At 35.4% G+C, this 25,040-nt stretch overlaps 1 protein-coding gene across 1 annotated transcript; it reads right to left on the reverse strand.

Annotated features, from left to right (window-relative positions):
• Positions 1–18,445: 18,445 nt before the first annotated feature.
• LOC131040480 (uncharacterized) lies at positions 18,446–21,348 on the reverse strand. The gene is made up of 5 exons (XM_057973418.2): positions 20,832–21,348; positions 20,185–20,234; positions 19,792–19,918; positions 19,583–19,687; positions 18,446–19,270 (listed from the first exon to the last, which is right to left on the reverse strand). Exons 1-5 carry the CDS (start codon positions 21,067–21,069, stop codon positions 18,642–18,644), a joined length of 1,149 nt encoding a protein of 382 aa, XP_057829401.2. The 5' UTR covers positions 21,070–21,348; the 3' UTR covers positions 18,446–18,641.
• Positions 21,349–25,040: the final 3,692 nt, after the last annotated feature.

Consider the following 25,040-nt stretch of genomic DNA (forward strand, 5'->3'; position numbering starts at 1 on the left):
TTATTATTGTCTTCAACAAATCCTTCTGGTTGTTCAATAAAAACTTCTTCTAATATTCCATTCAGAAATGCAAATTTGACATCCATTTGATATACCTTGAAGTTTTTGAAAGCAGCATATGCCAACAATGTTCTTACTCCTTCAAGTCTAGCCACAGGTGCAAAAGTTTCACCATAAGCATAACCTTTGCAAACTAGTCTTGCTTTATTTCGAATGACCTCTCCTTTTTCATTTAGCTTGTTTCTGAAAATCCACTTTGTATCGATTACATTTTTGTCCTTTGGTCTTGGGATTAGTGTCCATGTGTCATTTTTCTTGATTTGATCAATCTCTTCTGTCATAGCATTTATCCAAACTTCACTTCACTATTAAATTCCTCTTTCACTATTCTCGGTTCAAATTCAGATATCAGACATGTGTTCTATCTCGGTTTGTTCCTTGTCATCACTGGATCATCCTTATCTCCTATAATTTGACTTGGTGCATGATGTCTTCTGACATACTTGGCTAATATAGGCTTGGTAGGTTCTGTATGATCTTCTTCATCACTCAGTAACTGGATATTTTCTTCAACTGTTTTCTCGGTAAAACTTGTCGGTTGAACATAGACAAATTCATCGTAATCTTCTGGTTCTTTGGAATTTCTTTCATCATTTCTTTCTGCAATTTCATCAATTTTCACATTTGCACTTTCTAATATTTTGTTAGATGATTTGATCAGACATTTAAATGCTTTGCTTCTAGAAGAATAACCTAGAAATGTTCCTTTTTCACTTTTCTGATCAAACTTGCCATTTCTACCATCTTTGTGTACATAGCATCTACTTCCAAAGATTTTAAAATAACTTACATTAGGTTTCTTGTCATACCAGATTTCATATGGTGTCTTCAAAGTACCTTTCTTCAGTTGTACTCAGTTCAGGGTGTTGTAAAGCGGAAAATCGAACCCTAATTGCTCTCCCCTATCCAACTCCAAGGAGAGAGAAGGGAGGTCACTAGGATTGACGGTTTTCACTTAGGGGAGACTTTACATTCAAAAGAGGGGTTGAAACCCACAAGATCCAATCCCACACAATGCAAGATTGGATTCTAAATGAGTTTCAAGAGTTAAGACAACAAGGCTACCCTCTTTTGTAAAGAATGTAGATAGAAGGATTAAGCTAGGAATGCATGAAAAGTGAGAAAGATTCACTTATAAACAGAGATAGGAATATAGGATGAAGCTGCGGACCTGGAATTAGCAGTAAAATGTCAAGACGGAGCTGTCCTGCAAATTTGAGTGAAAGTTGACGGGACGATGGTGCCCGACGTGCACACGGTCCTCCAAAAAATCCGCAAAACGAAGGGGGATCTATTTGTCTCTGCACAAGGATTCCAGATCTTCAATTACAACTGCATACCTGCAACCTACACACAAAAAAGCGAAGACGATTGGGGGGTTAGGGATTAGGGGTTTGCCCTTAGGTCAAACCCCGGTTTTGGAATTCACCAAGAAATGAGAAATTGTTGTAAATGTAAATGATTGTAATGTCAAACAAGTACTAGTACCTTGTTGTAAGAATGTTCGTATTCTTACATGCGAAGGTGTAGATGTTGTTGTATGTTGTATGTTGTATGTGATCTCCTCTTCAATGGTTGAATCCTTGTCTTGAATGCAACACTTAGCCTTGAATGGAGACTTAGAATGCTCAATTGCTTGAAGGAATGCTTGAATGCTTGAATGTTTGAATGTTTGAGTATCGTTTCCGCTACATATGTTCCTCCTCCTCAAAATGGGAGAGGAAATGTAGTTTATATACTTGTCAAGTAGGGTTAAAAGATTGATTTTCCCGACCTTAGGCTGACCAGGAAAGATTATTTTCCAATTTGCAAACATAAAGACCCGAGACCCAAAAGAGACCGGGCCCAAAAATAGGGCCAGGGACCAGGGCATTGGGCGCCATGGTCCTGGGGGACCAGGGCACTGGGCACCATGGTCCCACCTCCAGGGATAGCAGGGTGCAAGGAGGATCAGGCCAGGGTGCTGAAAAAATGCAGTTTTTGATGTCATGAACAAGTTTCGGGGTCTCCATTCAGGTTCCATGTTGCATCGCCATCATGAAGACCCAAATGCGGTCAAAATTGCAAGTGTCGCAAGTTTAGGACGCTACATTTAGCCCCCACTTTAGCGGGAGTATAAGCGTACGCTCATACTTTCGGTAAAGTACAAGGAAACAACATTGAAAGACTTTCACCACGTCAAGGAGGTAAGATACACCAAGCCCCCAGTGGACTAAGGATCTTACGACTTCAATTGACAAAGTAAAAGGGAAGATCATGAGGGAGAACCATGACTATCAGTAGTAAGGTTCCCTCACTATGAGTCATGCAAGAGAAATACCAAAAATTTTCAAGGCAAAGCTAAGTTCGCCAAGAAATTTTCAAGTATCCTGAAGGGATAGATAGGGTGTATGCCCCCCTACGTTAAAGCGATCGCACACGCCTCAACGGGGGTGATTGCTTTAAGGTAGTGATACACATAAGAAATGAGAAGGGAAAGGAGCACGTTATCACAAGGATTTAGCCCCCAAGTGTGAGATAAGCCCAAGGATAATAGACACAAAACACAAAGCACAAGGTGACTTCGCTTTCCTCGGGGTCAGTATGCTGTATGATAAGTCATGTATATCATATGTATGTATGCATAATTGTTCTTCATTCCCCAATCAAGGAAAGTCACCTAGAAGAAGGGAACACATGTGTCTTTTGAGTCAACATGAGAGAGACCAAAAGAGATCTCAATGCTTTGCATCGTCCTCAAGTAGACAACACTAAGGACAACAAATAGAAGAATGAGAATAACACATAGAAGAAGTAACAAAAGAGAGGAGGAGAGAATCTGCTATGCTAATGAAACTAGTCTAGCATGTCATCTACCCCCCGATCTTGCTGATCAATATTTCGGGAAGACAAGGAACACGCTAGAGGAGGAACATCCAACACAGCAGATGGAGCTATCACAAGATCCAAACAAGGGCTATGTTCATGTTCCAAGCCATGTTGTTCTTGTCTAGGAGCTAGGATAAGTGCTTTAGAAAATTTGTTAGATAAATGGTTATCAACATCAACATATTCATATTCACTATCAGAAGCAAGAGAAGTAACATTTTCATCATGAATAACATTTTCATCTATATCATCGTCAAGATTTATAAAAATAGGATCTTTAACTCGCACAGGATCAAGACCATCATGCATCTTATGTTTAGGAGATTTTGGCTCAATTTTCGGCTGAGGAGAAAATGGAATAATACTAGCTGAAGGTGTTTTTGGAGATTGCAAAGTTTGAGAAGCAGCTGCCTGAGCTCTAAGACAACGCTTTCATCGGCGTTCATGTGCAGAACGATTTTGTCTAGTCTTAGTAGGAAGTTGAGAAGATTGAGGAGGAGGAATGTTCTCATCCTTTTCACTTGGGTGTTTAGGTTGTGGTCTCTTAGGCTGGATAACAGGAGAAGAGGAAGGTCTCTTCTCTCCATAAGAGGAAGGAGGAGGAACTGCTCCATATAAAGGAGGAATATTTGGTTTAGGAAGGAGACCAAGTCCATCATGACGAGGAGGTATAGGTCTACTTTTATGAAGTTTATTAGGCATAGACATAGTCACATCCATAGGGATGGGTTGGGAATCTTCTTGAGGAAAGACATTGGTTTTATCTTTCAAAGGAAGAACTTCCTTCTCAAGAATGATAGGAATATCAAGTTTGGGTGTTCTAGGTTCACTTAGAGATAGGATCATATTTGTTTTCCACTTTTGATAAGATTTGAAAAGATGATCACTTCGCGGAGGAAGAGATTGAAATTGTTTAGGCCAAAAATAATCAATAGGAATGCTAGAAGTTCTTTCAACTGGTTTAAAGAGACTATGATTGACAGTAACAACTTCACTGTTATGGGGAAATTTCAAACACTTGTGAATAGGAGAAGCAATAGCTTTCATGGAAGATAGCCAAGGATAGCCAAGCTTCACACGAAATTGTTCGGATGAAGGAATAATAGCAAAGTTCACATCAAGGGATTTGTTACGGACCTCAATAGGTAATGTAATAGAACCAATTGCAGGAGAAGAAAATGCATCAAATAATTTCACAACCACATTTGTTTTGTCATAGATCACTTGATTCAATTGCAAAGTAAAAAGAAATTATTTAGTAATAACATTAACCATGCACGAAGGATCAATAAGCACTCCATGGCAAGGTGTATTCTTGACTTTTGCAACTATGTATAAAGGACCATCAGGTGCTCTGATAGTTTCACTAGAATCAAAGGTGATGGAAGATTCTTTAGGGTTTTCTTGCTGCTCTACAAAGTTAATTACATTCGGAGTCATAGACACAAGACCATCAGATGAGAAAGAGGAATCATTAGTCTCAATCACATTAGAGGTATGAGAAGGTAATGGATCAGTAAAAATCTTAAGATTTTGGTTAGGAGGAGCTACAGATGTGTTGCCTTTATCATTCACTCCTGAAACAGAGATAGTATTATTATCAATCAAATCTTGAATTTTACCCTTTAAAGCAAAACATTTTTCAGTATCATGCCCAGGTTGACGATGAAATTAACAAAAAGATTTGTTATCAAAATAGGGTGAATTCATCTTTGTAGGATCGATTTTCTTTATAGGAGGGAGAGTAAGCACATTTTGTTCCAATAACTTATTCATAATACTATGCAATGATTCATTCAAAGGAGTAAACTTTCTTTCTTTCTTGAAAAACTTAGAAATAGGAGGCACACCTGATGCTGCATTCACATTGTTGCTGATGATGTTTTCATTGAATTTGATGGATTCTCTGTTCAGTTTAAACTTTCCAAATGGTTGTTGACTACTATCACCCTTATCACTCGGAGCCATAGGATTTGCTTGTTCCATTTGACTCACAGTCAGTTGATAATTGTGAAGAGTTGCACACAACTGTTGGAAAGAAGTAAACTCAGAAAACAGAAGTTTGTCTCGAATATCTTTTTGTAAATTAGAAATAAAGATTCTTTGAATATCATTGTCAGGCACTGGAAAAGAAATTTGAGCATACAAATGCTTATATCTACCAATGAAATCAGTCACTTTTTCTTTAACACCTTGTTTACAATGCATTAAATCAATCAAAGTAACTTTAGGACTTATATTGTTTTGAAATTGTTGAATAAAAGCATTTGCAAGTTGTTCGAAAGAAGTAATAGAATAAGAAGGCAACGAGCAATACCATTGTAGGGCCTTATCTCTTAATGTCCTAGTAAACAGTTTTGCAAGCAACCTTTGGTCATAAGCAAAATCGGTACATATTGTTTGAAAAGTCTTAACATGTGTTAGAGGATCACCTTTACCATTATAAAGCTCCAAATGCGGGATTTCAACATGTTTAGGAGGGATAGCTCGAACAATGTCAAGAGAAAGTGGGCTCGCAACATCAAATGTGGGCACACTAAACTTAGATTGATTCATAGAGCCAATTTGTTGCTGTAAAGAAGAGACAGTTTGTGCAAGATTATTAATGGTCGCTTCAGTCAAAGAATTCATATTAGATGTGTTAGATTGTGATTGAGGTATTATGTTATTGAAAGAAGGTATTGATTGAGAGTAGGGTGGCGGGACACTATGATAGTTAGTCATAGGGGAGGATTGGAAAGGAGGAATACTACAAGGAGGAATGGAATGGTTAAATGAATTGCCCCCTTGCATCATGTTCATTTGTGGAGATGTAATAGGGACACTCATTGAAGGAATGAATGAAGAAGTTGGATTGAATGAAGGAAGAGGGTTAATTGAAGAGGAAGGATTACCCCCATGACTGGTGATCATAGGCGGAATGTCTTGTATAGAAGTAGTCATTATGTTTGATGTAAAGGTAGGTATGCTAGCAATAGAAGTTGTTAAAGGAACAAAATGATTGACTTGAGTGGGAGGTTGTGTATAACCTAAAGTTTCAGCACAACTCTTTATAGGCATCACATTCGAATCCACAATGTGTGCAATACCACACAAAATATCAATTCCATTCTTATCACTTTGAATCATTCGTTTTAGACCCTCAATTAATGAAAGAGCTTGACTATCGGGATACTCATGAGACATCCATTGGTGAAAATCATCAAATTGGTTATCCAATTTTGAAAGTTGTTCTACAGAAACCTCATGGAGAGCTTCTTCATCATTAGGAGGATTAGAGGAATTACTCGTGTCCTCGTTAAAAAGGTTATTCAAATTAGGTTCCATCTCCTCGGTAATTAAACCTCGGAAAGACTTAATTCTAAGGCTTCGTCTAACGGGAATAGTGTAAGTAGGGCTTATTGTTGTAAAACTCATGCACTAGAGAGGGAGAGAAGATTTTGAATTTAGAGGTAGCGAATTTCAATAAAATCAGCCAATCTCCCAGATTTAAGCTGTTAAATGCAATCACGACAATCTCCCGAAATTTCAGAAAAAAAGTTAGGGACCGTGACACTCGGGGTGCACACGGTCCTCGCAACTTTTTTAAAAATTTTCAGAGATGAAAGTTATGATGATTTTAAAGCTAATCTGAAAAAATTGAGTGATTTTATGATCTGTAGATAGGCCAAATTAAAGTTGCAATCTCAAAATTGAACCCTACCAAGATTGTTGAAAAATGCAAAATTTGAATTTTGAAAAAGAGAGGGAAACTGAAATTTTGAATTTTATGATTTTAGAGGGAATAGCAAAAGCAATGCAAGTTTTGAATTTTTAAAAGTTGACTCAATTTCACGCAAAATTCAATTTTGAAAGCGGAAATCAAAGTTGTTGCAATTAAACACTTAATTCCAAAAGTCACAAATTGCAAGAATTTGAATAAAGCACTAAAATTTCGAATGAATGCCAACACACTTTTCAGATTTAGGACAGTAAGAACACAATTTTGACACAAAATTTCAATTTCAACAACTTTTGAATGATTAGGAGCCTTAATCCAAGCAATCACTAGACCAACTTTGACTGTAATTTTGAAAGTGTTATGATTGATAAAATCAGCCAAAATTTTGGATTTTAGCAGAAAAATACAGTAAGATCTAGCTCCCAAAATTTCAGAAAAAATGTCGGGGATGATGGCGCTCGGAGTGCACACGGTCCTCGCAACTTTTTTCCAAATTTTCAGGGATGAAAGATATTATGATTTTGTTGCGGAATCCAAAGTTACAGCTGATTTGGAGATGTTTTGATCAATGAAATTGTCGGTCAAAGGTTGAATCAAGAGAGTTTTAAAAATTAGGGTTTTGACACTTAACCACTTAATTTTCAAAATTAAAGCACAAATATGAATTGACAATTTGTAATAGAAGGGTAGATCTGAAACAAGCATTAAAAATTAAACATTTCACAAGCTCAATTACTAAAAAGAAAATTTAGGGTTTTTATGCAATTAACCTCTAAAATTTGCAAAAGATCAAACATGGAAATGTAATCAAGGCATCCAATTTTTAGATCTAACCATGAATAATCAGAAAGGATGTTCACGTCGGGTTCACCAAAATGTAAAGCGGAAAATAGAACCCTAATTGCTCTCCCCTCTCCAACTCCAAGGAGAGAGAAGGGAGGTCACTAGGATTGATGGTTTTCACTTAGGGGAGAATTTACATTCAAAAGAGGGGTTGAAACCCACAAGATCCAATCCCACACAATGCAAGATTGGATTCTAAATAAGTTTCAAGGGTTAAGACAACAAGGCTACCCTCTTTTGTAAAGAATGTAGATAGAAGGATTAAGCTAGGAATGCATGAAAAGTGAGAAAGATTCACTTATAAACAGAGATAGGAATATAGGATGAAGCTGCGGACCTGGAATTAGCAGTAAAATGTCGAGACGGAGCTGTCCTGCAAATTTGAGCGAAAGTTGACGGGACGATGGCGCCCGACGTGCACACGGTCCTCCAAAAAATCCGTGAAACGAAGGGGGATCTGTTCGTCTCTGCACAAGGATTCCAGATCTTCAATTACAGCCGTGTACCTGCAACCTACACCCAGAAAAGCGAAGACGATTGGGGGGTTAGGGATTAGGGGTTTGCCCTTAGGTCAAACCCCGGTTTTGGAATTAACCAAGAAATGAGAAATTGTTGTAAATGTAAATGATTGTAATGTCAAACAAGTACTAGTACCTTGTTGTAAGAATGTTCGTATTCTTACATGCAAAGGTGTAGATGTTGTTGTATGTTGTATGTTGTATGTGATCTCCTCTTCAATGGTTGAATCCTTGTCTTGAATGCAACACTTAGCCTTGAATGGAGACTTAGAATGCTCAATTGCTTGAAGGAATGCTTGAATGCTTAAATGCTTGAATGTTTGAATGTTTGAGTATCGTTTCTGCTACATATGTTCCTCCTCCTCAAAATGGGAGAGGAAATGTAGTTTATATACTTGTCAATTAGGGTTAAAAGACTGATTTTCCCGACCTTAGGCCGACCAAGAAAGATTTTTTTCCAATTTGCAAACATAAAGACCTGAGACCCAAAAGAGATCGGGCCCAAAAATAGGGCCAGGGACCAGGGCGCTGGGCGCCATGGTCCTGGGGGACCAGGGCATTGGGCACCCTAGTCCTGAAGGACCAGGGCACTGGGCGCCATGGTCCCACCTCCAGGGACAGCAGGGTGCAAGGAGGATCAGGCCAGGGTGCTGAAAAAATGCAGTTTTTGATGTCATGATCAAGTTTCGGGGTCTCCATTCAGGTTCCGTGTTGCATCGCCATCGTGAAGACCCAAATGCAGTCAAAATTGCAAGTGTCGCAATTTTAGGACGCTATAGGTGTAAACTATTGTGCTTATTGCTTCTCTCCAAAATGTTTGTGGCACTTTCTTTTCAATCATCAGTGTTCTAGTACAATTCACAATAGATCCGTTTCTTCTCTCAGCTATTCCATTCTGCTATGGAGTTCTCGATGCAGAGACTTGTCTTTTAATACCATGATCATTGCAGAATAAGTTGAACTCATCAGATGTGAACTCTCCTCCTCTATCTGATCTAAGACATTTCAGTTGTCTTCCTATTTCATTTTCAACTCTTGCTTTGTACCATTTAAACATTTGAAAAGCATCTGATTTTTCTTTTAAAAACATAACTGACATCATCCTTGAATAGTCATCCACAAATAATATGAAATATTTATCACCATAATAACTTTGAACTTTCATAGGGCCACAAAGATCAGTGTGCACAAGATCTAAAATTCCTTTAGAAGTGTAAGACTTACTTGTAAAGCTTGATCTTGTCATCTTACCCATCTGGCATCCTTGGCACATAGCATTCTCAGGCTTTTCAAGACTCGGTAGACCTCTTACTCGGCGCTTCTTACTTATTTTGATCAGATCATCAAAATTTACATGACAAAACCTTTTATGCTATAACTAGGTATCATTTATTTTTGCATACAAACACTTGATCCGAGTTGAGTTAAGGTGAAATGTGTTACCTTTTGTTTGTGTCCCGGTAGTAGCTAACTTTCCATTCTTGTCATGAACTTTGACAATTCCCTTTTGAAATTCTATTCGGTAACCTGTATTGTTTAGCTGTGCTACACTCAACAAATTGTATTTCAAACCTTCAACCCAATAGACATCATTGCATCTTGCATTGTCAAGAAGTGTTATAGATCCTTTACCTTTCACCGGACATGGTGCATCATTACCAAATCTTACATAGCCTCCATCATAATCTTCTAACATAACAAACTTGTGTTTATCTCCTGTCATATGATGTGAGCATCCACTATCTATGATCCAAGAATCATTAGTATTTACATGAGATATTAGGGCTTTTTCTTCATACCTTTCTTCATCTGATCCATCTTTGATAGGCACATAAACTACTTCCTCTGTATCAGTTTCATTTGATTTATCATCATTGGATTCCTCATCAACTATTAAGCATGTCTTTCTATCTCTTCTTATAAAGTCTCGGTGTCCTCTATAATGATTGCCTTTCTGTTTGTCATCTCGGTAATCTCTCTTTTCAGTAGATTCTTTGTCAGGACAATTAGAAGCCATATGTCCTATTTTATCACAATTGAAACATTTCAAAGGTAGTTTTCCTTTATACTTACCTTTGCCTCTCGGTAACCTTCTAGCTAATAGTGCTTCAAACTCTTCCTACTTTCTGATTTCCTCATATAGTTTGTGTACTTCTTCCATGTTCTTATGAAATCTTTCAATTGCTCCACTGTGATCTCCTTCAGAGTACTTATACTTTCTTTCATTGTAATCATTAGATTCATCAAGATGAAAAGAACTAAATGCAGATTCAACTTTATTTACCGAAGATCCACTGTTATCAAAGTTACTTAACTCAAATGCATGTATCTTAATCAATAGTAGCATCTAAATAAACTGGCATATTAGGTACAGACCTCAATTCATTGATTGCAGAGACTCTGATTGCATAAGCCGATAGAAGGGTTCTTAACAACTTACTTGTTATATCCTTTTCTTCAATAGTTCCACCTGCTCCTTTGATTTGATTGATAGTCTCCTTTAGTCTTGTATTGTACTGGGTTATGTTCTCACTTTCATTCATCCTCATAGATTCAAGTTGTCCTCTTAGACTATCTACTCTTGCTCTTTGAACATGTTCATCTCCTCCATATACTGATATAAGCTTATCCCACATAGCCTTTGCATCATTGCAGCCTTCTAGATCATTAAACTCTGAGTCGGTCAATGCAGATGTTATTTCAATCATTGCTTGGATATGTTCTTTCTTTGCCTTTATCTCTTCCATTGTCAATGGATAGGTGCTCGGTGTGATGAAATCATTCTCTAGATAATATACAACATATTCTCCAACTCCTGATAGGTGCAACCTCATCCTTTTCTGCCATGTAGAGAAACTTGACTTCTCCAGCTTCGGTGCATCCCTCTTATACATCTTTGGATCTTTGCCTCAAGTAACTTTAAACTTTTCTTCCAGAGTCCAAAGCTCTGATACCAATTGATAGTTCTGATACTTAATGTAAGTACAAATCCAATAGCCAAAAAGATGAGAGGGGGGGGGTGAATCATACAAACTTAATCTTCCATAAAAACATCAGATTCAACCTTCGTAACATATACTTCAGTAATATAACCAAAACTATTAAACATGCAAACTCAAAAGCATATAAACATCATAAACCTCATAACACCAGATTTAACGTGGAAACCCAAATAGGGAAAAACCACTGTGGGATTTCGGACCCACTAAGAAATATACTCTTCTAGAGTATGCTCGGTTAAAAGAAAATCTTGTTAAAGATTACAAACACATTGCTAGATGTGACCCGGTTAAGGGATCTCCCTCAGATCTGTTAGGATCTTCACCTTGTTAGAAGTGACCTTGTTAAAGGATTTCAAACACTCAATCGGAATGTCATCTTGCTAGAGGGTTTTACAAATAAGACTGTTAAGTCCACTCGGTTAATAGATTTTCTGTCACTTTCACAAAATAACAGTACTAAAATCTATCTGCAACTTCACATCTAAAATGCTAAAGAGGATTCTTATTTGCTCAATACAATCTAGACATAGAACTAATCTTGTCCATCTGTTGGGCTTCTATATTCTGTTATTCAAACAGGTCTTCAAGCTTCTGTGCTCGGTAATCACTATGTAGCATCCTTGTGCATACATTTGCCCGCATACATTGTTTATCAATAGTTCCCTATTTATAAACAATTAGCTAACCGCTTAATCTCCTTGATCACATTTCCCATGATCAATCATAGCCATCAGATCTTCAAACTTTGACCAGGCTCAATGTATCCTTCGATCTGAAAACATTTTACCCTGCCTTGGAACTTGCATACATTTCTTGGAACTTTTGCTAGGGTATTGCAGTTCAATTTGAGTTGTAGATCTTCATGCCGATTTTCCTTTGCCATAGATTCATTAACAAACTTCATGCACGGCATACCAATCATTTAATCAATTCAAGCTCATCAGCTTCCTTCATTAAATAACACATGTAACCATTTAATGTATTCTGTTACAGCTCGGTTACAACTCGGTAAATACTAAACTTCACTTGGTAGACATTTTGCCTTCATTAACCGATAGCGATAACCTTAGGGTTTACCGACTAGGTTCTTTGCTCGGTAACATAGTATAGTATTAACCTTACAATTTACAACATATGTATGATGTTAAAACAATCTAAACATCATGATCTCATCATTGTCTGACTCGGTAATAGTTGCCCATTGAATATCTTATCCATCCCCTTATTCATCATATTCTTTCTGTGTCTTTTACCGACATCTTTATACTCTTCAAATCATACTTCTCAATTTATGGCAACATCATACTGAATTAGAAAATCAATTTCTTGACATCAATGACAAAATAATAATATCAAGACAGTAAACATCCTTAATCATCAACAACCTTCTCTATATCCTTATTGAAATGCCAACAATCTCCCATTGTCTATTATAATGCCAAATGCCAACATTTTCTCCTATAAACATTAACTAAATGATACAATGAACACTAAATAAACCATTCCTACTAAATAGATCATTCTCATTCATGAAAAATAAATTCAGTTCAAAACTTACTTGTAATTCAGATACAACATCTTCTTAAATAAAGAGAATGAAAACGTCAAGATGAAGATTGAATGAGAATGATCTAGTTAATAAACTTTGTCTTACCAATTGTCTTCAATTGATTGAACTGCAACACTTTGACATAGCTAGTAATCTTTGTCTCATCATGATTGAGTGAAAAAGTTGTTTAAATTATTGATATTTGATACTGAATCAATAAATAATAAGTTTTTAAATAATAAGTTATTAGATTGAGGTGTTTTATAGTAGTAGTAGGAGGTGTAAGAGTAAATAAAATACAATCCACATAAAATTAATTAAGTTAATGGATTTTTGTATTGCCATGCTTCTCCTTGGCTCTTCGGCAATGCCTCAATGTCTTCTTATGTAGGCTCTATATAATTTGTGTTTCTAATTTTTTTTTGGTGGGGGGTTAGTTATTTAAGTTGCTCTTGTTCTATATATATTTAATAATTTTCTTGAGGTTGACTTCTTTTTGCCTATGTCTATACTTGTAATTACATATAGCTTTATATTTTTAATATATTTATCTATGGGATCTCTTTCATTTGATGTAAAACAAAATTTAAAAAAGTAAATTTTGTGATAATCAATATAAATAAAACAAATTAATGTTAAAATAACTCTTAAGTAAATAAAAGTAATAATAATAATTTTGAAATGAAATAAAATAATTAAAATTGACATTTCTTAAAATATATAGTAATATTTATAATTATATTGATTTTGATATTCTTTTTATGTAGAATAAATTAAATCCTTAAATAAATAATAAATAAATATTATAGTGATTGAAAGCCTTAAATGGTCTTTTACATGCCAATAAATAAAAAGTTTATCCATCTTTACAATGGAGTCAGTCTTTTGAAGTCAAACTATTGTGATTACATAGAAAATCTATCATGGGAAACTTTCTTCCAAGTTATTATAAATTTAAATAAAAATAATAATATCTAATCTAATATGAGATTTTTAGATATATATTTCTAATAGGTAATGTTTGAATAAATATATAAGTCATTATTTAAAATATTACATTTAATATTACACATAATTGGAAGTTTGAATCTATTATGATTAATAAATTAAAAAATTATATTTGAAATCAAATGTCAAGTAATATTTTAGATAATTCAATAAAAAAATATTCATACTTGAAAAGATCTTAGTGGTTTAGGTTCTCCAAGTTATGACACACTTTACAAGAATAGTTCTTTTTGAACCAAAACATGTTCAATAGAGCAACCACCTAACACAAAGCCCTCAAAGGGAAATCCCAAATATACCTTGTAGATTCAATTTGATACTTTCTAGAAATGTCCCTTCTTTAATGCTCATAACCCAACAAGTCGTCTTCTTATGATAGTCTTCATGCCATTTCCAAAATTTTATGTATTTTATATAATATTTTAAGAGGTATTTCTAAACCATCACTCTTCATAATAGTTAATTTACTTAATTCATTTTTCACCTATAATTAATTATTTCATTATTTTTTAAAAGATAATTTTTTAGATACTTTGTTATCCCTCTTTAAACTCCCCTTTTACCAAATTGATCCAATAACATTAAATTTTTATTTATTTTCTACTTTGGAAAAAAGTGGTCTCATAATGATAATATTGATATGATTCTTTCCTCTTGTGTTTGTTGTAATGATTGTGTCCATTCATCTTCTTTTGGTCTCTATAGTGTTTTGCACATTTCTTTCTCTAGCTTTTTTGGGCTTCTTTACAAGGTTCTTGTTACCTTTGCAACAAATGCATTAGCCATTTAAATTGTAGAAAATGCATCATTGTTGTGCTTGCAAGACTTTTGATTGGTGCTTTTCTCTGTGCCCATTAAGTGTATTCATTATTGTACTCAATTCATCATATGATACAATCATTAATATCTAATCAAATAAAAATATTTAAAGAAAAAAGAATAAAGCATATTACAATGAATAAGAGCTACCAGTAGGTAGTTGAACATGAAAATTAACTCAAACATAAATTCAAAGCTACAAGAAGACTGAATAAACATCCTTTACATTTAGTCTTGTTATAAGCTAATTGAGAAACAAACCAATATATATTTAAGATGTACAAGGAATCGTTAAGTTCCTCTTTAGTGTATTGTAAGAACAACATACTATTATCAATAAAGTGAGAGTTGATAACCACCTTATCCTTGAGGAATGGATATACTTTTTATAAGCTTCATTTGATTTGCCTTTTGTAGAAGGTATCCTAAAGCACCAACAATAAGAACATGTAAGAAGGGAGATAAAAGACACCTGTTCTTTATAAAACATTGTAACCAAAGGATTCTAATATAGATTTATTAATAACAAGGTGTGTATTTGCATCCTTAAATAACATCTGAACATGATTTTGGATCTTTAGGCCAAAACCCAACCGTTGTAACATTTTAAGAATGAAGCACCATCAAATTCTATCATAGGCTTTGTCAAAGTCAATCTTCACTGCTAAAACATTTTGGCATGATTGTTGGGACTGTTCCAAAGTTTCCCAAGCCAACATTAGATTGTCAAGAATAAAATTTCCTTTTCTAAATCCGATTTGTTCAACTCTCACTATACCCTGCATAATAGGTTTAATTCTGATAGCTAAAGCCTTAGCAACAATTTTATATGAAGTGTTCAACAAGGTAATTGGACGCCAACCAACAATAATATCTTCATTTTTCTCCTTAGGAATACGTTTAATTAAACCTTTGTTAATACTCGGACCTAAAGAGCCATTTTGGAGAGCTTCCAAGTAAAGCATATTAAAATCATCTTTGATATGACGCCACATGATTTGATAAATTTCAACTAGCAGATCATCAAAACCAAGACTTTTATTAGCTATCATAGAGAAAAAGAGCACATCCAAGCTCTTCTAAGGAGAGAATCTTATCTAAATATTGGCTATAACCTGGATCAATCTTGTTAGGAATAAAATTTATGATAGTTTCTTCTAAAGTATGTTGAATATCCTACTAGTTATTCTCTTCTTTAAATAATTTTTCATAAAAATTCTAAGATAATCCAACAATTTCAATAGAGTTTGTGTGTATCCCACATTCATCCACTATAACCCCAATTTTCTCATTTTTTATTTTTATAATTGAGATAATTGAAGAAAATTGTGAAACCTCTATTCCCTTCCTTTATCCAATAAAATCTAGCTCTAATTTAAGCACTATGTGCCTTGAAATATTGCAATTTTCTCAACTACATTTCAGTAACAACAATAGAGTTTTGAATCTTTTCATTATGAGGATCAACATTTAGAAGTTCCATAGCATGTTCTAATTTCCCTTGAAGGGATTGTTCCCTACGTTTATGTCTCCATGCCATTCTCTTACCAAAAGACTAAGAAAATCAATGCATTTTGTTAGAGTAGAAAACCACTCAATCTACAATTTGACCTCTTGAAGTTTTGGAATAGAATTCCAAATTCCTACTAAAATAGAAACACATCTAGTGTTTTTTAAATGAGAGGTATTAATCTTGTAAGGGAGTGGAGCAAACGAGAAAAATTTATGAGTACAAGAAAGAGCAAATGATAGAAAAATGATCAAATAAGGTATTTGAATAATCAACTTGTACATATAAGCTAGAAGAAGAAACTTTTAGATTAAGATTGTGAGATACATAAAAATGATCCAATCCGCTCAACTTCCTATCATTCCCTAGTCTACAATTAGACCATGTAAAGTTATTTACATAGATGATGAATTTATAATGAATAGGATCATCCACACCAATAATATTTTGAGAATAAATACATCTTTGAAATTCATCATGGTTAAGTTTGAAATAATTGAACCAACTACATGATCTTCATGATGCTCAACCATATTGAAGTCTCCTCTGACACCCATTCAACATTAGGAAGGTTTAAAGACATCCAATCCCAAAGAATAGATTTGTCTTTAGGATTATTGGGAGCATATATGGAGCGGTAATAGATAGGTAGTCCATTGGTATAGGAGAGAGCCAAGATACAATTATGTAATGGGTCCTCTCCTTTATCAATGACATGTTTAGAGATCCAAGGAGCCAAACCGAGTACAACTCCACCACTACCATCATTATGAGAAGTATGCAGGAACATAGCTTCTTTCCAAAGGTTGAATAGAGTCACATCTAAACATTCATTACTTAATTTAACTTCTTGTAAAAATAAAACATTTGGCCTCCACTTCAAAATGGCATCTTTGACTTTAAACTTTCTCTGAAGGTGGGAAAGGCCTATCACATCCCAAGATAAAATCTTGCAATTCATGGGGAACCAAAAAGGTTATTAACATCTTCTAGTTGCAAGACTCCAAAATGGTTAGAGAGAGAAACAACTTGTCCATCAATTGATCTTTCATTTGGAACAGGTGGAGACCTTGACCTTTGTTTGGAATTAGAAGGAGAAACATACTTGTTGGGAGACCTTGAGCTTTGTTTGGAATTAGGAGAAGGAGAAACATACACCTCAACAATTATTGAGAATGACGATGGGATGGTTCACTAGTTGTAGAATGAGGCAAGGAGGAGAGGAGGGGGGAGAGGATTCTTTCCTCTTCCTAACAATTCTCCACTCATCAAACATAACCACATCTTTATAAGAACCCAAAGAATGTGAATTGAACAAAGGATGTTTACTAGAGGAAGACAAAACAATGTTAATTTGAGAGGGAGATGAAGAAGGATTTTTATAGACAAGTGGGGAGTCGAAAGTTGACTTAGTAGTAGAATTAATTGGAGCAACTCTAGCATGATCAAGGGCAAGATGTCCTTCACGTTGATAGAAAAATCAAGCATTAGGTTTGTTCAAATAAACTATTGTATGTTCAATTTCAATACCAGAACCGTACAGTTTAATAATCTCTAGCAAAGATTTGGCTAAATCAACTTCCACACACCCTCAAATAAATTATGAGATTGACAAATTTATTTGAACTTTATTTGCACCAGATAACTTTACTAAGTTGAGCCACAATATCTTTAAAGTGTTGTCTAAAGACTAAGTTAGAAAATGACACTTCCAACCATGTGAGATAATGTGAACAAGAGGATCCTTCAAAATGGAAGTCAAATGTCCAAACTTGAAGATACCAAATCTGCCCATAAATGATCCGTGTTCCATAATGTAAAACTCAGAACATGCTCAACAAACTTAAATATACAAGAGACATATCTCTTCCCTAACCCCCTTATTATTTCAATCTCCTAACCCCTGTTAAGTTTTGCCAATTTATAAAATTCCAACTCAGTAGGGTTCTAAAAAAACAAAATAATAGTCTTTGTTTTATTTTCAACAATGAGATCGACAACTTCCTTGGCAGTTTGGTCTAAAGTTTCTCTTCGTTTGTGAGTTCTTGGCGTTCTTCTTCTTTCCCATTTTGAACACGGGAGCTCTCTTCCTCTGCAGTTTGGTCCGTCATTCCTCCTTCCAACGCAGAAATTTTCTCCATTTTTACCAAAGCTTTGTGTAATTCCGTTTGCTAAATTTCTCTTTGCAAGAAGTTCTTCAGATTTTAGTCGCATCTGTAATTGAGACTCTCCGTTCTTCTTTCCGTTCTCTGCCACCAAAACACCAGAAAAATCTGATGTTTGGGGGGAAGGTATGTAAAATAAGGGGTAGCGCCTTAGTTTCTTGAACAATCAGCAGAGAAATCCATCCCAAAACAGAAGGTTAGTTTCTTGAACAATCAGCAGAGAAATCCATCCCAAAACAGAAGGGATTCGCTTATTCACCTTAGGGTTTCGCCACTCCTGCGCTTCTACAACCGTCGCTCTCTTATTTGTCTTTAATGTTTAATTTTAAGTTTTCTCTCCAGGTCTCAGGTAAGAAAAATAAATTAGTTAGGCATGGCATCAGAATTCAATCATATTTAAATTACTTTCATGAACATTCAAGTACATCCACTCAAAATTCAAGATACTGCATTCCCATTGTTGGATGTTTGTGTTGGAGAAAACAAATGGAAAGACCAATTGAAATTATTTTACAAACTTCATAAACTCTTTTAAAGATTCGGATGGATGAAGCATTGAAAAACAAAATTAATGGTGTCTACTTATGCACTGAAAACTTAAACACCATTGTATGCTTGTACACTTTACCAGGATATACAATTTCAGAGGGAAAGTTTGGTTGATTGACTGCATTAGGAAAGTTTTGAGTCTCTAAACACAACCCAAAATGTTCCTTGTAGACTGCCCCTCCTTTGCCCCCAATTATGTTGAGAGCATTGCTGGTATAAAACTGCATGCCTGGTGCATTTGTCCACACCTCCAACATTCTCTTACTATGCTTCTCCTTAACTTGTGCAGCTGGTCTCAGACCAGTCTTGGAATTCTTCTTACTGTTAAGAACATAATTATGATCATATCCTGCAGGAAGCTCATTAATCTTGCTTCCAACAGTAACTTCTTTGGTAAAATCCAAAGGGGTACCTTTCACAGGCAAAATCTGGCCTGTGGGAATAAGGGCCTTATCAGTTGGAGTATATTTTGAAGCCCATATTTTCACAGAATGCCCTAGAATGTCCCTTCCACTGTTATGGCCTGCAAGGTTCCAGTAAGTATGCTGGACTAGGTTTACAGGGGTAGGCTTATTCCTAGCCACTGCCTTCATATCAAGCCTCAATTTATTGTATCCAAGCGTATATGTGGCAGATACATCAAGATCACCTGGAAATCCTGTACTTACACCAAACATAGACTAAATGTAAAAGTGCATCATTAACTTGAATTTTTGAAACGCCCATTTTGTATGAACTTCAGAAATCTAACATAACTTCATTTTTTAAAGACACTTTGTATTATTAACTTCAAAATCCTGTTGTAAGCTTGGACTTATCAACACCCATTGTATTATAAATATAGACTTCACAAACATGAGTTTTAAGAGAGAGATTGTTTATTAGCTTCAAAATCTATCCTAAAGTTGAATATTGTAGAGCACCCCTGTATCATCAACGTTATGATCTGTGTTTTTAAAGTTTGTTTTACCTTGTTCGCCATCATGGCTGTGGTAGGTGAACTGAATAGATGTATATTTTCCCCATTTCTTTTCTTTGGCAGTCCATAACACCTTGTCAAAGCCCCTGATTCCTCCTGTGAAATCTCACACATATTATCCAATCAGAAAGTTCATTTATCCAAACCAATTTTTTCAGTTCTCCAACCAAAACTACACGAAAAAAAATGTAAACAACCACCATGAAGTGTGTTATTTCCTTCGCTGGCAGGCAAATGGTAGGTGCTTCCATTGATTGTGAATTGGGCATCCTTGATTCTGTTGGCTACACGCCCCACAAGTGCACCAAAGTAGGGAGAAGACCCATTCTGTGTGATGATCAAATCAGACAATCAAAGACATAATCATAACAATAAAGCAATGCTTCCCACTACCGAAAATCCTAACTCTAGTGTAGCCAAACCAGAAATGAAAGATCTATTTCAAAACTTAACCCAGATAAACTCTGTAAATCATACATTTCAGGGGATCAGAAGTTCATTTCATCTCCATACATCTGAAAACACTAACGGTACACTTTATCACATTATATAAAACCCAGGATTCGCTATTTCTGATATGGGTTTGAACTTGCCATGTATGGAGTGAGTGTGTCAAATCCCAGAACTACATCAGCTAACTTCCCTGCACATGGATATCATTCATTAATTAACATCTTAAACACCCATTTAATTTCTCTAATTAACATCTTAAACACCCATTTAATTTCTCTATAATAAATAGAACTATATGGAGTAACTCTTTCAATAATTTCTTTAATATTTTAAACGTCTAAGGAAGGAAGAAAGATTCTCCTAAATCTATATCAGAATCCCACCCTTGGACTAAGGGTTTGAGGACTGTAAGGAAGAGGTCAGGAGATAGTGTATGTTGGGATTGTTGTTCTCCAACTGTTATGGCATTGAAGGGCTATTTGTAGCCATTGCTTTGTCATTATTTTTGCTGCTTGCTAGAGATTCTGTTATAGTAGCATTAGTTATTAGATTCAGATGCAAAAGCTTCTGGTTTATATTGTGTATGTTTTATTTGATGTTTCGGATCAAATTCCATAATCTATCATCAAGAAACAAAAAAAATTGTTGTAAGTCAGTTGTATTTCTGACTTTTTGTTCTAAATAGATTTCAAGAACCCATTAAAACATATTATCTTTCAATCAAAAACTATTTCAATAGTTTCTATATTATCTAGTAAAATGTAGACCTACTGTAAATTTAGAGTACCTTTGGAATCTGGGATGCTTAGAGACAATATGGTGGCTCCCCAATTGGTTATCTTCATATGCACCTTCCCACTGTGTAATTCAAACACCTTTGGAGTATCATCTCTCTTTAATAATTGTCCTTTCCATACAAATCCATATCCGCCCAAGCTGTCTCCTAGCAACACGAGTGCAGATGCCAGAAGGGCAATGGAAAATATAATTGAAAGAAACCTCATATTCACAGGTAACTTAAGCATATTGGGTCCCAAAGTCAATCCTTACACAGAGGAGTTGTATCCAAAATCATTGTAGAAAAAGAAGAGATCTTGTCCTTTTCTTATGGAGGCCTACCATTGATATCTGGCACACAGTTTTGGCATGATCAATGGTAAAAGAGGGAACTTCTGTAGTAGTTATATCATGAACCATACGATTTTGTTCCTGATCAGCGGCACAGACGCCATGAAAGGCTCATAAAGAACACATGAGGCACATGAAAGTCCAACGAATGGTCTTAGATTATTTCAAACTCGCCATCAAATAATTGCTTACTCGATAAGCATTGAAGTCATGTTGATAATGGCCATTGACTAGAATAAAAAGTGCACAAAATCAACGGGCCTACTTAATTATAAATTGTTTGTTATTGTCAAACTTGAAATTTGAAAAGTAATTTAGTGTCTCATCTTTGAAAATAGTGTAAGCCATGGGTAGAAAGCTGTAATATCATTCTTTTATCGATATTGGCTTATATACAATAATTATAGAATGTGTGAAGCTTGTTAGGAAATTAAGTTTTACATATAATAAATAAATTAGTTATGAGCTTAGTTATTCGGGAAGTTAATCAAGATTAATGATTTTATATAGTCAATATGTGGAAATGTAATTTCATCGGATTTAATCTATATCTTTATTTTTATATTGTTACGTAAATCTACAAATCTGTGTTTGTGTTCACCATTTTAACATGGTATCAGAGCATCATTAGTTCATGTGTTGTGAGAGATCAAATTTTGTGAAGAAGAAAAATATCAATATAATGTGTGGGAAAAATCACACCAGCATAAAAAACATTGAAATAATGTTGTTATGTGTGGATGCGGCTTAGTGTAGAATTTGCTAGTCATTACTTGTATGTTGGTGTGTTATCCAAACAAAGTGGCCCTGAAGTTGTGCTAGTAAAAATGCCCATTTTTGCATCTTCATATTAACAATTGGTTCTAGCAAGTATGTATTCAATTTGGAGATTAATAAATTTGTAAATGAATTTATGCACTTGTCTTTTCAAGATTATGTCATTTTATGCATTGGACTTGATGTCATTCATATTTTCATCCTATAATACATAGCACAACATTCACAATGTGTCTTCAAAAGCACTAGAAGGGAGATTAGATAAGCATGCTAAACGATTTGTGGCCTCCAATTGTAGCAAGTTTACTCAAGTGAAAGTTGTTAAGATACACTTGTTGTGGAAGTTTGTGGAGTGATGTACCAACTTCCACTCAAACATGTGTTGTGTAAGGTAGAGATAAAAAAGAAAGAAAGAAACACATTGATTTTGTATGAAGATTTAAGTAAAATGATTGTCTTTCTGTTTTTGGAGTGACATTGGGATCTTGTAATGGAGTAATAAGGGTTTTGGTAGGAAGTTAGTTGCTTTATTTTAGGTATTTTAGAAATTACAAGTAAGATATAAGGATTTCTTTGTTAAAGTTGAATTTGCATATTTTGGAGTGATTAGCAAGTTAGGAATTCCATTCTCACCAAATTTATGTTTTTTCTCATATAGAGGAGTTATAAGGATTTCATTGTAAGGGTACATCATCAATTTAAGCCAACATCCACTCTCTTGATCTTAATTATAGCCACATATTGCTTGTATTCTTAGGGCTATTTGTGCTACACTTGGTGAGGAAGACTTTCATTTGGTACATCTAAAAGTTAAAGTGTAAGATAGTTTAATTGGAGGTTGGGGACATTAGAGGTAGGAGGATCTTCATCATTTCAAGCTAGCTTATTGCCTAGAGATGATACCTTGCATGAAAAGAATCCATTTCATCTAAGCCCTTTTATGAGCAAGATGGGGTATGTAGTGATTTCTTAGTTTGTGAAAAGTTAAAATTCATAAACTTGATGAATTATTATTGGTTTGCGGATAGTTAAATCCACAATGACTATGGATAATTGAGTTTGCCTTGACCCATAGGTTTGTTGGTGTGTTACTACAAATAATTGAGTTAGTCTCAATCAATAGTTGGTTGGTAATTATTTTGTGAATAATGAAGTGTGTCTCGATTCACAAATAAACGTTGGATAGTTAGAACATTTTTTGAAATATTAGGAGTTTGGGTTGATGTTGATGCAAAGTTGGATAATCAAGATATTTGCCTAAATAGAGAAGTTTGAGTTGATGTTGATGTAGAGTTGGATAATCAAGACATTTTTAGAGACATAGAAGTTAGGTTGATGTTGATAAAGTATTCTTTTTCTTTTTCTTTTCTCATAATGTAAACCTAAGAGGGGGTGGGTACGCAGGGGGGAGATGTTAGGAAATGTATGTTTTTATATAATAATTTAAATCTTGTTTTTCATAATGTAAATCTACAAATGTGTGCTTGTGCTCACCATTTTAATAGTGAATATGACCCATTAATCTAAGTCTCCTCTATGAGCTCACTTCCATCCCAATCCTTCTACGTGATTATTAGTGTAAAGTGGAAAATTTAACCCTAGTGACTCCCTACCTAGGAGAGAGAAAGGAAGTCACTAAGATGATTTTCACTTGGGAGAACTTTACATTTAAAAGAGGGGCTTGAATTCACTAGATCCAAATCCAAGAGAGACAAGGATGTGAATTCCAAGTGGATTGCAAGGGTTGAAGTGTGATTTGCCCTCTTCTGTAAATATAAAAGTTGACTTGTTGACTATGTGGAACAAAGAGAGAAATTGAGTGAAATGAGGAGCTACTAGTTCGGGATCGTCTTGTAACTTTGGATATGAGCTAATTAGATTGATACGGATCTACCTTGCAAATTTGGAGAAAAGTTGTCAAGACCGTGGTGACATTGTACACGATCCTCCATAAAATCCGTGAAATGAAAAAGGTTCTCCCGTCTCTACAAATGAAGCCCAAACCTGCAATTACAGTTGCGCACTTGCAACCTGCACATAGAAAAGAGGGGAAGAAGGGTTGTGGATAGGGGTTTGCCTCAGTCAAATCCTGGTTGAGCAATAAACCTTGAAAGAAAGTAATTGTAAATGCTTGAATGTAAACAAAGGAAATGTATACCTTGTAGATCTGCAACTTGTTGATGATGATTGCTTTGCTTCTTGAATGTAATCACAAGTGTTGCATGAAATGGAATGTAACATGACAAAACCCTAACACACACACACACATGCTTGCAAATGAATGTTGTGATATTGCTCCAATGGATGGATAAAGAAGACTTGAATGCTTGATGATGTATATTTTTGCCTATGCTTGCTTATGATCAAATTCGTCTCCCCCTCAAATGAGGGAATTGAATATCCTTTTATACATGCTTCAAGGATTAATTTTCAATCATTGAAGGCCGACAATGAGGAAATGCAAACCCTGAAGTCAGATTGTGTATAAGGGACCAAGTAGATCCATTATAGGACCACCCTAAGAGGTGGGGACAAGGGTGCCACGCCCTTGTCCTAGGGGGACAAGGGAGCCACACCCCTGTCCTAGGGGGACAAGGGAGCCACATCCCTATCCTAGGGAGGACAGGGGCGACATGCCCTTCTCATGTCCTATTTTGGGGTCCGGACAGGGTCTAGAGGCAGGATCAAGTCCTGAGAAAGGAAGAACCCAAGGGTGAAGGTGTAGAAAGGGGTCTTGGTCAAGAAGGAGGGTGTTGTCACCAAGGCGAGGACCTCAAATGTGGTTAAAATTATAGGAGGCACAATTTTATGACACTATATTTAGCTCCCACTTTAGTGGGAGTATGGCTTATGCCACTACTATCGGTAAAGTAGAAGAAATAGAGATGAAGATGAGAGATGCAGATCAATACCACAAGGAGTATAAGACATCACTAATCTTGAGTAATAAAAGCTCTCAATCCTGGGATCTTAACTCGCTCAAACATATGCAAGAGCACGGAGAAAACAAAAAAGAACAAGACACACAAAAAGAAAAAAAAAGTGCAAAAGACACACGATAAAAACAAGACACAAGATGACAAACCAACTA

This window comes from Cryptomeria japonica, chromosome 10 (assembly GCF_030272615.1).
Source record: "Cryptomeria japonica chromosome 10, Sugi_1.0, whole genome shotgun sequence".
NCBI classification, from domain to species: Eukaryota; Viridiplantae; Streptophyta; class Pinopsida; order Cupressales; family Cupressaceae; genus Cryptomeria; species Cryptomeria japonica.

What these genes read in the sequence shown, in the direction of transcription:
- LOC131040480 (XM_057973418.2), bottom strand. Translation starts at nt 21,069, where the DNA reads ATGCTTAAGTTACCTGTGAATATGAGGTTTCTTTCAATTATATTTTCC. An exon ending in ACACACTCACTCCATACATG is followed by an intron (nt 19,919 to 20,184) that starts GCAAGTTCAAAC and finishes ATCATCACACAG; the next exon opens with AATGGGTCTTCTCCCTACTT. An exon ending in CAGCCATGATGGCGAACAAG is followed by an intron (nt 19,271 to 19,582) that starts GTAAAACAAACT and finishes GTGTAAGTACAG; the next exon opens with GATTTCCAGGTGATCTTGAT.